This window comes from Metopolophium dirhodum, chromosome 3, assembly GCF_019925205.1.
Source record: "Metopolophium dirhodum isolate CAU chromosome 3, ASM1992520v1, whole genome shotgun sequence".
NCBI classification, from domain to species: Eukaryota; Metazoa; Arthropoda; class Insecta; order Hemiptera; family Aphididae; genus Metopolophium; species Metopolophium dirhodum.
In genome coordinates this window covers 29,061,483-29,078,512 of record NC_083562.1, presented here as the reverse complement: position 1 = coordinate 29,078,512, position 17,030 = coordinate 29,061,483, and the positions used below count along the sequence as shown (strand labels likewise).

Here is a 17,030-nt window from a genome sequence, read left to right as displayed (position 1 = left end):
TGGACCTATGGATAATGATATAGTAAATAGTTGATTATTACCCCTTTTTGAACTCACATCGGAATCTGCCAAAAATATCTGTTTTTATATGGGATGATTTTATTTGCATTATAAATTCATGTAAAGTATTTAGAACATTCTCTCTATCTACTTTTTGTAGCTCTGCTGGTTTATTGGTTTTGCTCAGTGATTCATTGTTTTTTAGCACTTCTAATTTAATTGCTACATTTTTCCTGAATAAGTACACTGATATCAGGTTCTACTGTTAGTCATGTTTCATAGCCATTTCTTATTTCGTGTCTTTTTTACTGTTGGTCTGTATACAAAATCTTCTGACCAATTTTGACGTTGAAATACCCTATAAATGTTTTTATTTTTATTACATGATTCAAGCGTAATAAATATATATAGTGGGGTGTTTATGTGGGAGAAAACGGCAGTATGCTGTTACTCGTACATATATGTTATACCGGCGCACGTAAGTCAATCATCTATGCCACTTCCTTTAAATATATAGCTCGCTGTGACCAGCTTTTAACGTAAGCCGTATGTTATAAGATATATAAACAAGATGTATAACATTATTGGTACCTATACCTAACAACTCACACTCGCGTAAAAGTTTAGACCTAAGACTATATGATAAACCGAAACATAATTCCGCGTGATGTGTCGTATAGCGTGGTATACCTTTTCATATACCATAATATCTTCACCTCGTCATAATGATATTAGTCCGGTGCGCAAAAACAAACATAAACGCGATTATATTTTATTATGATTATTATTTTAAACCCGGCGCCCACGCCGGCTAATAACGCGAGCAGGTGCAGGAATGATAAAATAATAACATCACACACACACACACCACACTGCACAAGACGTTCCCACGGATCCGAATCACCTGCCGATTTCGCGCCGTTCAATATACGTGTGGGCACACACACATACACACACATATTATCTGCGGAACACGGTATATTATGCTGTCGTATGCGTGCGTGTGGTTTTTTTTCTCATTTCATTTATTATTACGCGACGTGATTGCCGTTTAATATAATATATTATTATAAGTGAGCTGCGAACGATCTACGAATTAAATAAAAAAAAAAACATTCACGAGAAGGGTTTCCCTTATCGGGCTATCTCGTGTGAATATATCATCATCTCATACAGCGTGATCCGTTTCGATAGTTGCACTGACTGTCGGCCGATTTAAGTGATTTTGGAAGAAAAAAAATTACTGCAGGCTGTATACAATAGTAACTCGTGGTATAATATTATAACACTACATATTTACAAAAATAAATCAAATATTTTGTCATATTTTTAAGACATTCCACGTGTATAATTTCACAAACGGAAGCAGAATGAATATTACTCCTTAAAAATATTGATCTACAAAAATATATCTAATATTTTTATTAATAGTTGTTTTAAGTTACAAAGTGACCAAAATAAAATGGCACCGCTTGAAAAAGTTCTTAACACATATACTTACAAATATTCATAGTAAAAATAAAAAGTAAAAAAATGTGGTGTTAATTATTAGTAAGGATAAATTTGTTTTAATACTTCAAATTAAATACAAATATAATTTTAAAACTAAAATACGGACGTAGAAAATGTATTTAGGCAAGTGAACGGATCAGTGGAATCATCCTGTATACATAATATTACATATGAGCATTTCGTGTTTATTTTTTTGGATCCGATTAACTCGTCTCGTTTAAATTTATTATTCTTTTTTTTTTCATACCATGTAAAATTTAAAGTGTTGTAGTTAATACGATTTATTTTTATGGTTTTTTTTTTTTAACGGCCTTTACAAGACATTCGATATATCTATAAACTACTGACTGCTTCAAAATATATCATTAATTGTAAGCCGATATACGTCTTCGGTGGAAAAAAAACTGTTTACTTAAATCGGACGCAATACTAACAACTATTATTATGCGACGTGTTCATGTATGTGACGAGGTATATATCTTTTCGCAAATTCTAGCTGTATAACGATCTATATATATACATGTATATACGTAATATGTGTGCTACCCAGTACCAACTCGATGAGCAGTTGTACGGACAAAAAGAGCAATATTCAACTGGCCCACCCGTAATCCAAAACAAAACAAAGAATTAGTATCAAAAAATGTTAAAACCAATTGAACAAAATCACTATTTATATAAGCAGTATGCTAAATAAAGTTTTTGTAATATCAACTTTTAAATTGTCCATAACATTGTTAAATGTCACTACTTTTTTTTTTTTTGTCAAATACGATTCTCTTGAAATTATAAGGAACGTAATATGACTTGGCATCTACTGCTTTTTAAACCACTTTCGTTATAAATCATGTACGTAGTTAAAACATGGAATAATATGCATTATACTAAAAATATGCAAAGTAAAAATAGATTATTACCTGTATGTATTAATAAATAAAGCAATTTGTAGACATTACTAAGCAAATTTGTACAAGAACGCTGCAATAAAAAAACGTATACGTGCAGCAAATAAATCCTAGCCCTATCGCGTTTATACTTTATAATCAGAATCATTTCATATTTTTTCCTTTTTTTTAGTTTTTTATTTTAATATTTGAGACTTGATTACTTTTTGAATACTTTTTTATAATTTATTTTTAACAACATCATGTGAGTATACCTAAATATGTATACAGCTTATAATATTGCATTAAGAACCGATGATATTTATATTATTTAGTGATGCGATTACCCCCAAACTATACGTCATCGTATCTATAATATTATCTTCTAGTCTCGACCGAAATAATAAATTTAACATAAATATACGGATAATCCGATTATCATTAAGTTATTATTGTTACACAGTATTAGGAGGTATTTTCAAACAGCGCGAGGCTGTATGTTCGATCGCAGCGGTATTTGATAAATACAATTTATTAGTTATTACATGCACTTATAGCGTGCCGTGTATTTCAATATTTTGTAGACTTATCCGAGTCACATTAATTCTGATGGATGTTTTAATTTTTATATCGGATTTCGTGTCGGTGCGTTTTTTTCAGTCCCGAGTCATTATTTACGAATATTATCCATCAAATAATAATGTAAATGTAAAATATATAATCTGTTACATGTATTTATATATATATATACATTATATATAGGTAAACTGGCTGTAGGTATACCATAATATATCATGCAGGTAACTGCAGACTACGGTACGCAGGACAAGTTGTATATACACACACACACATATATAATATATTACCGACTTAACGAGTAAACCGTTTTTATTTTTTTACGGTATCGAAAGAGAACGATAACTTTATTGTTATTAATATGATATCTACGTATGCCCGTAAACTGTACTTAAACGAAAAATAATAACTGAACAAGAATTTTTTAAGTAGTTATACGCATCGTGTAGCTGTACCTCCACCTATTATTGGCTATTGTACATGTATACTTATACTTATGTATTGTAATAGTATTACTCGTATAATATGTAAATGTGTTATTATAATAACCGTGTCAACACGCGCGTTTATGATTTCCCGCACAGCGCGGTGGCAATCGGCAGTCGGTAACATACTAGCAATGCTATGGTATTATTATAAGTGTTCTCTGTCAAGACTTTAACGCCCGTACATTACAGAAACGATACGATAAAAGGAGCAATACAAATAATAATAAAATAATATGTCATCGCGTGTCTTGTGTAGACTTTCTAAAAATTGACACTGGGTATATCGGATAATAAATTGTGTCCCGGGCTGCGCTATATATGTATATTCAATATATTATAATGTGTATGTATCGCTTATCGATATTATGTTTACTGCTGTCGTGACATTTGTTTTATTATTATTATATTGAAATAAATCTACAATCTATACATTTTTTTGTACAGTGAATAGGTTTTGATAAGTGAGAAATAAAAGTGGTGAACATGAATCATGAGATTAGGGAGGGTATCCAGTGGTAACACCCTATACAGGTCGTGAAAATTAGAGCTGAAATGATGACGAAAATATTCAAACAATAAAACCTACATGTTTTTTTTCAGGAAAAGGCAATTAAAAATAAGAGTATCGCTAAATGCGGCTACCAGATAGGTATCATAGGTACATATTATATGATGTAAACCACGCCACTGCAGGATACTTGCATTGATTTTTTCGTTATCGCGGATACTTCAACATCAGGAAACAGGATAGTGGTCAATGGATTACCTTATAGTGTTTCTTCATTTTAGCTACAGTATGTTATACATCTATATAATATGTAGTGGTTTCTATATATTTCATTCAAAATAAAACTTTAATAAGACAAATAAAATACAAAGGGAGAATGTAGGTTTGCTAACCGCTCTAACTGCTATACGATATGAGTCGAATGTACCTCGTCAATAAGTAGCCGGTAATGGATGACATATTAAATTAGAATTCGATGATAAATCATTGTGTACGATGAAAAAATATTCTGAGCTAAGATGGTGTAACTTTTTAGTAACCTGCAACTTGCAAGGCTACAAACAATTATTTTAATAATAATATTAAATGTTAACAAAAGTTCATTATTTTTTTTTGGTTTTTCCCGATTATTTTAAAAAGTAATGAGAATCTTCAATTTGGATCTCTTATAAGTACCAACTAGATTCAATTTTCTACAATAACCTTCACTGAGCCTTTTTCTACTAGAAACAGTGTCTTCACATCTAAAATAGTTTTTATAAATGATGCGTTCGAATACAGAACTGTTATCGTGAGGGTGGACTGCTTTCGAATTAATATTTCATAACGCACTTTATGCTTCTACCATAACATCATGCAGATTATAACACATTATTACACAAATCATAACTCCACGTTCCTATGTACGATTAAGATTTAAGAATGTCTACTTTTATCCTTTCCACCCCCACGCGACAGTGGGAACCTAATAATTATGAGACCATCATAATATTATAAAATATCGTTCCGAGACCAGTTCGTGTTTATTTACGTTAAACAGTAATTTGTTTCTTCTTGAGAGTCTGCCAAGGATATATATATATATGTATGTAATAAGTGTAGAACAACCCCTTTAATTTGTAGCCAAGTCTAATCGTCTTTAGCACACTTTGAAAACGAAAAAGGTGAAAAACATCCATCTTTTAAATTACGACCGATTAATTATACGTGTATGTAATATCTATACTAACACCATACTCCCGCGTTGACCAAATACCCCATTATAGACCATTATTATTATTATAACGCGAGCGCAACACAATAACGATTTAGAGTCGTTACCCGCCCTTAAAAAACACCTGGGCGTTAAATATTTTCTTACGGTGTATTATATACATATGCAATTCTGCAGTCGTAAACAAGGCGATGGTAATATACCCACAGCAATATATTATACATAGGTACTAATAGGTACCCATGCTGCAGTGTACCGGTACGGGGTGATTTTTTTCACCGTGAATTATCGTGGAGCTGCAGGCAATGTCAGGTACATTATTCTCAATATTCAGGTGCATTTATTGTTTAGGTTTTTTAACTAAAAAACCGAGTCATAATACTATCAATATTTTTTATGGTTAAAATATGTTCACGACTGAAAGTAAAAAAATTAATAATAATAATTATAGAATTATATAACACCAATATTAAGAATTTGCTTGTTTCACGATAAAAAAAATCACCGTATGTATGTGCATTTCCCGATTTCCCTATTGGGGATATTTTCTGCCACAAAATTACCTACCACTACGACATACCAGCTACGACCTCATCGACCTGTAAAAATATATATATGTTATATTCATATACATACATACAGTTAATATAACCATGATAAATCTATACGCAAATGCATATATAGACGAAATACGATATCAAGGGGCAACGGTTGTGCATGCATTCACGCCCGAGGTTATCCTCCCCCCACCTCGTGAGACAGACAGACGTATTAGGTACCTAAGTAATAATTATAATCGTTCAAGGGTATTTGTGTACATATATATATGTATAGTGTACGTCAGATTTCGGGATTTGTTGTTGTCGTCTCCGCCTCACCGCCACCAACCGCAAGACGGGAAAATTATCGGTGGGCCGCCCCACTGCAGATGAGTACAATATATATGTGTGTGGTGCCGCGGTATGATGATGTTTTTTTTTTATTATGATTATTATTATTTTTGCTTTGAGGTGGCGTAGGAGGGAATGGATGGCGGGAGGAGGAAGAAAAAAGAATTAAGAAAATAATAATGAAAATATTTGCACCTGTACGTCGCTAAGACCCAAAATACCTGCCAACCCTCCCATGCTATGCGCCGCCACCGCGTACAATAATACGAAGGCCATTATAATATTATATTGGTCTGTATTTTTATTTATTATTAATATTTAATAAACTCGTTACGCGATACTACATGAAAAAGAACCAACTTGATATAACTCTTGTATAGATATAACATTACGTACCATTTATATTATAAATATTTACGTAGTACACTAGTACCTATAATTACCTAAAAGAACAATAATGTCAAACAATTAGTGAGCACACAACTGACTTGGGCAAATTGGTTTTAATAATTTAACCATTAATCATATTCAACTATTTTTGTAAAATCCAATAATTTAGCACCAATTCTAAATATTGAACATTTGAGGGAAAATTTCAAAATTTCAAAATAAAATAAAGATAAGATCAGTTCTCGATACTCATTAGAGTGATTTTATTTGGCGTCAAAAAAAACTTACCTATAGGCATTTGAGATCATTTTAAGTGATATTAAAGAGTTTTAGCCATATACACATTTATTTTTATTCTTATTTCTTATAATATTATATTAAATTATGCTAGCATAATAAGATTGTTTTATTAAATTTAATTCCTTGCAAAAAATCCATATTTTTAATCATACCTACCTGTGTTTATGATAAATCACAGACAGTGCGAATTCTATACCTAACAAAAGGAAGGCAATAAGGTTATTTTTCAATATGTATACTCTACTCTATAGTATGATATACACGATAATATATTGGTATGTGATTAGTAATAACAAAACAATACCTACCTAACAAAGATATAAAGTTTGTTAAACAAATTGTATATAGTTTTCATGTGTGCAAGAGATATTCTATATTTTATATTTTTAACAGTCCAGCGACATCCCCGAAAACTTTACTCAAACTCGTACTTGTTTATACATCGTAAAATAAATTGTGATAAACTGTTGATTCAATAATATTAATGTTATTGTACGTCAGCATTCTATGCGCTGCAGAGTCTGCAGAGTCATCCTTACGTATATAGCCACTATTCCGATTACATGGGGGGCGATGGGTAGAACGGTTTTCTACACGGGTAAACGTGTCTGAAAATAATATAAGGCCTGCACACACATATGAGTAGGTATATAATGGTAAGTATAACCGCGGTGTGCACCACCACCGATCACCGTGTACCATATACCTGCAGCTATAATATACCCACCTACCAAGCACATAGTTACAGCACTGTCCCTGCAGACACGCATAAATTATTCTGCTCCTGAAATCTCGGTTGCCGCATAAAAGTATTACGAGACACACAAAATCGCTCGTATGCGAATGGTTATGGTTTTAATTTTTTCCAGTGAGTATTTCCACGCACTACAAGCTATTATACCTATGTGAGCACTTGAAGCTAAACAAAAATTCCTGATCAAAAACACAGATTAGAGAAAGTGAGTGTCTAGCGTTGATATAAACTATCACCCCGATTACATACCAGGTATTATTATAATAAATAGACTATTACATACGCGGCACACATATTATAACAACACTAACCTATGCATATATATAGGTACATTATGTTGTATTAATGATAAATATATTATATCGGAGAGCACAAAATATATGGGTATCTACGCACAAGACGAATTCTGCGCTAACCGATCTATCCACACGACCCCCGGGGGCCCAGGTCCCAAGCGTCGGAATCAATGCGCGTTTACACCTGTCCACACATTTGCATAACATCTATAGCTACCGCCTCCATCGCCAAAGCCACCGTGGCATTATAATAATGTGTTGTGTCCGTATAACAATATATATATATATATATATACCTAAGTATAAAACGATATATACGCGTACCTATATGATAATATTTATAGTATGGTTTATTATACGCGTGTTGTACGACCGCCGTTCGCCACTGAAGCTGACTCGAGCGAGCCTCGTAAAATACGCATCATCATCATAATGATATTGTATACGAGGAGAAACCGCGTCGGTATGAAACGTCCCCTCGTCAAGGTTGCCGACTTCCACTTTTGGATAATAATAGCCATCACACCACTAAAATATATCATTACAATATAAATAGGCGTGTTGTATCGCTGCCGAGTATATTATGAGTGTAATACATGCGTATAATATATGTGTACCTTAGATCAAATTATATTATGAATATAATATTAGATAATAATGTTAAGATTTATTATATATAATATCAGACACGTTGTTTCTATAAGTATGGACGGATTCGTTTTCGTTTGTCGGCTCCACCAATTTTCCGGTATAATACAAATAAATAACACCCTAAATATTGAACCATCACCGTGCGAATGTTTCACATGTCCACTCTCTATTTCTATACCTAACTCGTGACATAATAATATTATAATAGCTACATAATAAGTATAATTAATAATATAAGTTATAACAATTAACAACCTTTTGTTTAATTCAAACGTAAACGGAATTGTATTAATAATCATACATCGAGGTTTCGCATACGAGAAACTTCATTAAAAATCGTATTTATAATGTTGGTTTCTGCGCTTTCGCTGTAGTTTCTATGGTGCAGTCTATTCATATAATAAGGTCCACTATGCAGTAATATGACGAACTTAACCCTTTCAGTCCCCAATGTCATTATAATGGCATTACAATAAAAATAAATGTAGAAATTATAATTGTGTGTATAACTGGACGGAAATTGGTTTATTTTGTCAACGAATATTTATAGATAATAATAAGAATTATGGTTATATATTTTATAACTAAACAATGGTCAAAATAAATTATGTAAAAAAAAAAAAAAATTTGCCGGGATTTTTTTTTTTTTTTTTCTTGTAATAAATATTAATTATTGATAATCAATTGGGAAAAATCCCATATTTTTTTTCCCGTGTCAACACTGATGTTATTGTATTATGCCGGTATTAAAATGTGGTTATTATCTTTTATCAGTGAGTGGTATCGTCTTAAGTAATATGCCATTATAATGGCAGTTGGGCCTTGGGCGTTTACAACATTTTGTGATAACCGATAATATTATTATTCATGTGCACGTGCATTTTGCCGCTGTAATTAGTTATCATTTACCGTTATTCTCCGAATCTCGTCCGGTACTCGAACGAGTAACTCGTTGTTACGTTACGAATTCTGTTTCTATTGCTTAGTGAAGAATATCAACTATATTAGTAAGTATTCTTTTAATTAAACCACATAGGTAGATAGTTTTAATCAGTTGATTCAATTTAATTTATGTTATAAACTCTAGTTTGTAATGTTAAAAAAGCAGCAGCAACTGCCCTACGGAGACATCATCGAATTGCTAGGTGATGGGAGAGATTCAGAACTATCATCATTGTCAGGCGACGACGATGATTTTGTTGATGACAATGAATACCCTCGTTCAGAAATCGAAAAGTCTAGCAAAGAACAAATGTTTGAAAATGTACTTGATGATTTTGAACTGTTTGATTTCGAAGATGATGAAGATTTCAACGTTTTTGGCATAAATAATGGTATGTAAAATATTATTTTATATTATTTATTTTTTTGTTTCTAATTATTTAAATTTTCTTTATGAAACAATTACACTGTATATTTTAGAAACAGTTGAAGATGAATATGAAGTATTTAATCTACCAATGCATCAACTTGAACAGCAATCAGATAATAATGTTAATGGTATGTAAAATATTATTTTATATTATTTATTTTTTTGTTTCTAGTAATTTTAATTTTTCTTATGAAACAATAAATTACACTAAATATTTTAGAAACAGTTGAAGATGAACATGAACCACTGCAACAAGGTGAACAGCAATCAGATAACAATGCTTATGGTATATAAAATATTATTTTGAATTATTTTTATTTGGTTTCTTTTTAAATTTTAATTGTTTTAATAGCTAGGCCAAGTACACCTGCAATACCACCACATCATATAGCAATAAGACCTGTAGTTGAACACGGACTACACCTCAATAACCTACCATATTACACAAAAAATGAAATTAAATGGTCAAATAGACCATTTGTCAGTAGTTTCTTAAAGATTTCGCCACCAGCTCCAGAATTATCAACTACTTATAGGACTCTATCACCAATAGAATATTTCAGTAAATATTTTCCTGAGGAAGAGTTTGAAAATATGGCCAAGTACACAAATATTTATGCCAAACAAAATAATTTCATAAATTATGTAGATACTACACCTTCAGAAATGAAGGTGTTTGTGGGTATACATTTGAAAATTGGTTGTCAAAAACCTAGTAGAATAAGATTATGTTGGACTAATGACGACAGAGTAAATATAATTGCTGATAATATGTCTCGAAATCGTTTTTTTCAGTTGAGGTCTTGTTTTCATGTAATGAATAATGATGACATTCCTGAAAACAATGTTGATAAATTTATAAAAGTTAGACCACTTTATAATTCTTTTTTAAAACGTTGTAAAGAATTGCCAGTAGAAACTAATCTAGCTGTAGATGAGCAAATGGTCAAATTTAAAGGGAAATTAGGTGTCAAACAATATATGAAAGGCAAACCCTGCCCTTGGGGTATTAAAAATTTTTTACTCTGCTCTGCTAATGGTATGGTTTACAATATGATTTTATACCAGGGCAGTTCAACTGAAATAAATCATGAAATACAAAAAAAATATGGCCTCGGGGGTTCCATAGTTTTACAATTAGTTGAACACATAGATAAAAATGAACATTATTTATATTTTGATAATTATTTTAGTTCTTACAATCTATTTACATCACTTGATTGTTTGGGAATTAAAGCAGCTGGGACAATTAGACTTAATCGTTTTGCTAATCCTCCAGTTGTGAGCGATAAAGAGCTAAATACATTAGGAAGAGGAGCCTCATATGAAGTTACCTCAACAGATGGAAAAGTTGGTCTGATTAAATGGTTGGATAACAAATCTGTTACTCTCGCTTCTAACTTTGTGACTTCAGGCAGCCCAGATATTATTAAACGATATGATAAAAAAAATAAATCTTATGTTGAAGTATGTCGCCCTGAAATTGTAAAATTGTATAATGATTCAATGGGTGGGGTGGATTTGCATGATCAACTCATTAGCTACTACAGAGTATTTATAAAATCTAGAAAATGGACTTTGCGTATGCTCTTTCATTCCTTTGATATGGCCACTTGTAATTCATGGTTAGAATATAGAAATGATGCTGAAGCAATAAATTTACCAAAAAAAAAAGTAATGGACTTATTAGGCTTTAAGCAAAATTTAGCTTCAACATTAATTTCTATAGGGAGTTCTGTAGTAACACCTTCCAGAAAACGAGGGCGCCCGTCGTCATCTAACAAAATTATAGTTCAACCTAAACCTCGCACAAAAAATCGTTTAATTGATAGATACCCTACTGATGTGATAAGAAAAGATAACATTGGCCATTATGTATACATAGATAACTTGAGAGATGCCACATTCTGTAAATTAGAGGGGTGTAAAAAAAGAACCCATATGGCATGCAAAAAATGCAATGTCCATTTATGTATTACTAAGACAAGGAATTGTTTTTTTGATTATCATAATTAAATATTTAAATCTTATTATAATTATGTACCTAAGTTTATATATATAATTATTAACAATGTAACAGATGATCTTTTATTTTATATTTATTTACCTAATGTTATTACTACTTAGAAGGATGTTTTTTATTTGTTTTATCGTTTTATGTAACTGCAAAGACTGCCACAGTATAACCATTGTGATAATGATTATAAACTTTATTTTTTATTGTCTTATTTAATTTTATATTAATTGTTCTAATTTTTAATTTTTAAAAATTGTTATTTATATTTTGTTTTTACGAATAAAGATTATTCATATGATGTAGTGCATTATACGTTAAAGCCCAATTGCCATTAAAATGGTAATGTAAGTTATTATATTTAACGCCCAAATGCTATTATAATGACAAGTCACCAAAACTGAAGTTTGGGTAGTCAAAAAATTTCAAAATTCGAAATTTCTCTTAATTTAAGTATGTTTTATGTAAAGAACACATAAATTATTTTTTTTTATCATCAGATCATAATTCGGGCCTGAAAGGGTTAATGGACATTTTCTACAGAAGTGACTATAGATGAGCACCCTCGGACAAGTATCTGAAGGAACGCCTCGAATTTACCCCATTTTCATACATAAATATGTCACATTGTCATCTTTAGCACAGAACACAGAATAAGGTCCATTTCAATGCCCCCCCCCCCCACTTTCGAAATTTGAACTTCTGACCACACCAAACGTTTGTGCATCGTTTGTGCAGAAATGTGCACCAAGTCCAATCGTTTGTGCACAAAAACTGAAAGCTCTATCCCTAAAACAAAATGAGGGGGGGCATTGAAACGGTAGCCCCCCCACATTGAATATTTGGATTTTTGAATGTACCAAACGTTTGTGCATCATTTGTGCAGAAATGTGCACCAGGTCCCGACGTTTGTGCACAAAAACTCCCATAACAGACGGATATAATATATCTTTAGACCGACGGGCTTTAGGCTCAGCTGATACTGCCGCCCCATTTAATATCTAATAGGGAAGACATACCCTTTACATTTCGCGTTACCCTGCCAAAGGATGCACGAGTATATGACATACAGTCATAGACACAAATAGTGTTAGAATTGGTGGAAAGGCTGAAGCTCAGATCCATACCGAACTCTTCGAAAATCTCCTGGTCCAAGCTTCTCGCTATTTACACCTATGCAATACTGTCAATATCCATATATTTAAAAAATATGAAGATTTAAGAAATGATGACATTGACATACGAGTAGGAAATACATAATAATTAAAAATTTTTTTTTAGTAAGAAAATATACATAGTAATATATAAATTATACATAATATGGAGACAAAATACGCATACAAATATATTGAACCAAAACGTTAAAAAATAAATATTCCAAAATTAACATCGTACAAAAAAATATGAATTTAGGATTAGGAATATTATGATTTATGATACAATATAAATATCCTATATAAATATTATAAATGATAATTTTATATTTTATTGTTTTAATAACATTTATTTAAATATATATCATATTGAGCGGATATTTTCGAATAGTATAAAATATAAAGGACATATTTTCGAAAAGTAACGGATTAAAATATTATAATAAAATTGTTCAACCATGGATTTGTTTTGTATACAGTATAAAGTTTAAACAATGCTGTTATTGGAAATTTTGAGTTTAAATTGGAATAATAAAAAATTATCAACTATGGGGTGGGTAGGGGGCGTTATGACTCTAATCATCCAACAATAAACAGGTAGATACAAGGATACGGAGACGAAAAATAATAATATGTTTAATAGTTACAGAGAGAAAAGTTTTTAAAAAGAAGTCCATAATATATTGTTTTAAGCTAAACGCATAAATAAGAGGAACTTTCTAAAATGTAATAGTTTTGGGAATGGTGTAATTTTCTAATAAATGTGTAGGGGTGATCGATGGGAAATATGTTAAAATTGTATCTTCTAATAAATCAGGATCACTATTTTACATAGAATGTTAAATATATAAATTATTATACATAATTGTACCTAACGTTTAGATATGACAAAGACAATGAAGTGTTTATGAATTATGATCAGAAAAAAAAACGTTTTATTTAAAACTAAACCTATGGTATAGGTATAGTTATAGGCATTGGGTATTGCAGTTAAGTGATTGCTAAAAACTTTAAACAAATTACAATTTTAATCATGTCCTATAGGCTATAAATCATCATAGTTATTAATAAATTGTATTTTAATTTTTAATAATTAAACAATCACAATTTAGAATATGACAACGTTAAATACTTTTAAAAATAATTGTTATTATACCTACCTAAGGTGTAAGGACCATAATATTTTCAAATGCTTATAATTTCTAACAGTATCCAGTTGCGATACAAACTAATTATCATCAAATATGAATCGCCCTTTTATCTTATAAACTATGTTAATCAGACTTTTATTAAAATTTTGATGTACCTAAATCGAAAAACAAGTTGTAGTTTTAAGTTTTTAACTAAACTTACTACGAATAATAAAGGCCCATGATAAAGAGGCTTTAGACTGATAAGATTTATAGGAGAAATTAATTTGAAATTTTTAATAACTATAGTATTAATTGATCAACATTTTATATTATGTTGTATAAATTGCCCTATGGTACCTATAAAAATATTAGATCCAATATTACAAATAAATATTTTATATTTTTAGGGTACTATCCTTATAATAGATAATATACATTTTAAAAGTTCAAAAACAACTCGTTCGAATTTTGATTTAAATACATAAAAACTGTCGGCGTGTGGCTCGCAGATTGAGTATGGCTGTTATAAATCATATAATAGCATATAGGTAATCATTATATAAGGTTATGATACGATTATAATATGTAACCATTTGATAATTTTTTCTGTTAAAGTAAATTAAAATTAGAAATCTAAATTTGCAGGTGTAAAATAGTTAAATACAGAAAATAACATACTTAAAATTATTGTTTATATATTATAAGAATATAACTTACTTATTATAATTAATGTAACGTTTTTTGTATTTCAATATTTTTTTGTGTTTTATCAATTTATATAAAGTTTAAATTTATAATATATATAGTAAGTATATACATATTTTTAAATTAAATATATAATTGAAATTCGCCTGCTCAAACATAATAAGTTAATTAAATTAATTCGTAATAGCAATAGTTGGTACCTATTATAAATTATATTCCACTTAAAACTATTGATTTGGTTCACCTGGGTGACAAATATTGACACCACGTTCAAAACGGGTATGTGTAAAATATTTCACGTACACTCATAGAAACCTTCAACGGCCTACGGGAAATCACCATTTTTTTACTTCATTCACTTAACATGGGGAAAATTGTGAATTTTGTTCCTCTATAGGTATAGGTATAATCAATAATAATATGCTATATTATATGGTACCAGAGAGTTAATGTGTCTCATTCGCTTGGCTATACCTCGCATAGTCTTTACCTATATAAATATGATAACTGCCAACATTTAATAACAACAATAATTAATATAGGTAAATGTATAGATCGGCGATAGATGTACATTGATATATCGTCATAATCGTCGCCACACTGCTGCAAGTTCCTCAAAACGGCCGTTATTTTTGCCGTTACAACAATATTATAATCGTCGGCGGCCTTGCAGGTATATGAAACGACACGACACCCCCGAAAAAAAATTACCACCCCATCGCCAAAGTTGGCTCTATCGTTGTGCAGTATACACATACATATATGTACACGTGTCCTTTTTTTTTAAAAAAGGGAAAACAGATGTTAAAATAATATAATAATAATACATAGATCGGTGGTGGACAGCTGACGCACACGGAGACCGCGACGGCGAATGTGCAGCTTGTGCCGCGATCGACTGCTGCAGAGTCCGCCGCGGACGACAGCAGCGGCAGCGACAGCGCGGCGGCAGTTGTTTTCTCACACGCCCGCGCGAAGGGAAAAAGCCAAAGCCCCGCGCGGCCAGCCGCTTTTGCCTGCACAACGTTCGGGGCCAGCTGTTTTCATAGGCCTCTGAGCACGGGTCGCCCCTATAATAGAAATACATGTAACCCAAATGTGTACAGCTCACACCTATATAAAATGTAAGCGGTAGTCGCGTATGTGCAGTCGTATAATATACGTTTGTGTGTGTGTGTGTGTGACACGCGCTACCTTTTAACCCCCTCCCAACTGAAGCCTCCCCGATCTATATCACACCACCCGGCTGATGTGTATATCAATTATTTATACACACATATATATATATATAATATATATTAATATAATATATGAATTGGCAAACAAACGCCCCGCCGCCGCCACCCTTCGATTAACAACGGCTTCCGTCCGTCTGCACCGCACGGACATAATATTTAACCGACTTTACGCGTATTATATTGCGAAGAGATTACATCGTATACAAGTATGATAAACTATAATATATCGTAATATTACACCACTCGTCTCAGCAGCGTTGTGCAATAGCTAAGTTTAGTTAAATACATTTATATAAATTCGCGTCTTTATCTTATCTAGATAAACTATATAGTCATTAAGTTAAATTTCCATGATAATTAAAATTGTTTAATTTATTTATTATTGATTTAAACTAAACTAATATTAGTATACAGATGTTTCCTGAGTAGCAAGAAAAATATATGTCACTAATTTTTACCTTTTTTAAGAATAAAATTCATCATCACGTTTCTATCAAGATCCATCTATATTAAAATCGTTCATTTTCAATCTATACCTATTTCAATTTATATCATTTTTGAGCTCACATATCTATAATTTATATATTATTATGATTGTTGTCAATCAAACATCGTGTGCTTTCCTCGGCGAAAATGCTAACATGCTATAAAGGAACAAACAATATAATAAGCTACTTTAATAATGCACTGTTATTCGTTATTATAATTATTAGAGTCATAACTCTAAAATGATACAATAAAACACTCAAACGCGCATTCTCGTTCACCATTTATAGATATAGCGAATCATAACCGTAAACATTTTCCTCGAGTACCTTTATTAAATAATGATGCACAAATTCGGTAGGGCACATGTAGGTACATATTATTATTATTCTATTGCATACGATCGTATAAAATAATAATATTATAATGTGTACACAATATGTCCGATTAAAACCGTTATATCGAT

General features: G+C 31.3%; 1 protein-coding gene across 3 annotated transcripts; it reads left to right on the top strand.

The window, feature by feature from the left end:
• Nucleotides 1-9,165: 9,165 nt before the first annotated feature.
• LOC132941497 (piggyBac transposable element-derived protein 3-like) lies at nucleotides 9,166-12,101 on the top strand. 3 transcript variants are annotated; one of them, XM_061009583.1, is made up of 5 exons: nucleotides 9,166-9,469; nucleotides 9,550-9,796; nucleotides 9,885-9,962; nucleotides 10,055-10,120; nucleotides 10,187-12,101. In XM_061009583.1, the coding sequence occupies exons 2-5, from the start codon at nucleotides 9,556-9,558 to the stop codon at nucleotides 11,848-11,850; spliced, it is 2,049 nt and encodes a 682-aa protein (XP_060865566.1). In that variant the 5' UTR covers nucleotides 9,166-9,469; nucleotides 9,550-9,555; the 3' UTR covers nucleotides 11,851-12,101. The 3 variants fall into 3 exon arrangements, with proteins under 3 accessions (XP_060865566.1, XP_060865565.1, XP_060865567.1); XM_061009582.1 differs by having other exon boundaries at nucleotides 9,166-9,796; XM_061009584.1 differs by lacking the exon at nucleotides 9,885-9,962 and having other exon boundaries at nucleotides 9,166-9,796.
• The last annotated feature ends 4,929 nt before the right edge of the window (nucleotides 12,102-17,030 follow it).

Excerpts from the sequence above, each read along its gene's own strand:
- LOC132941497 (XM_061009583.1), top strand. The coding sequence starts at position 9,556 with ATGTTAAAAAAGCAGCAGCAACTGCCCTACGGAGACATCATCGAATTG. Across the intron at positions 9,797-9,884 it reads CGTTTTTGGCATAAATAATG|AAACAGTTGAAGATGAATAT; the intron begins GTATGTAAAATA and ends TGTATATTTTAG. Across the intron at positions 10,121-10,186 it reads ATCAGATAACAATGCTTATG|CTAGGCCAAGTACACCTGCA; the intron begins GTATATAAAATA and ends TTGTTTTAATAG.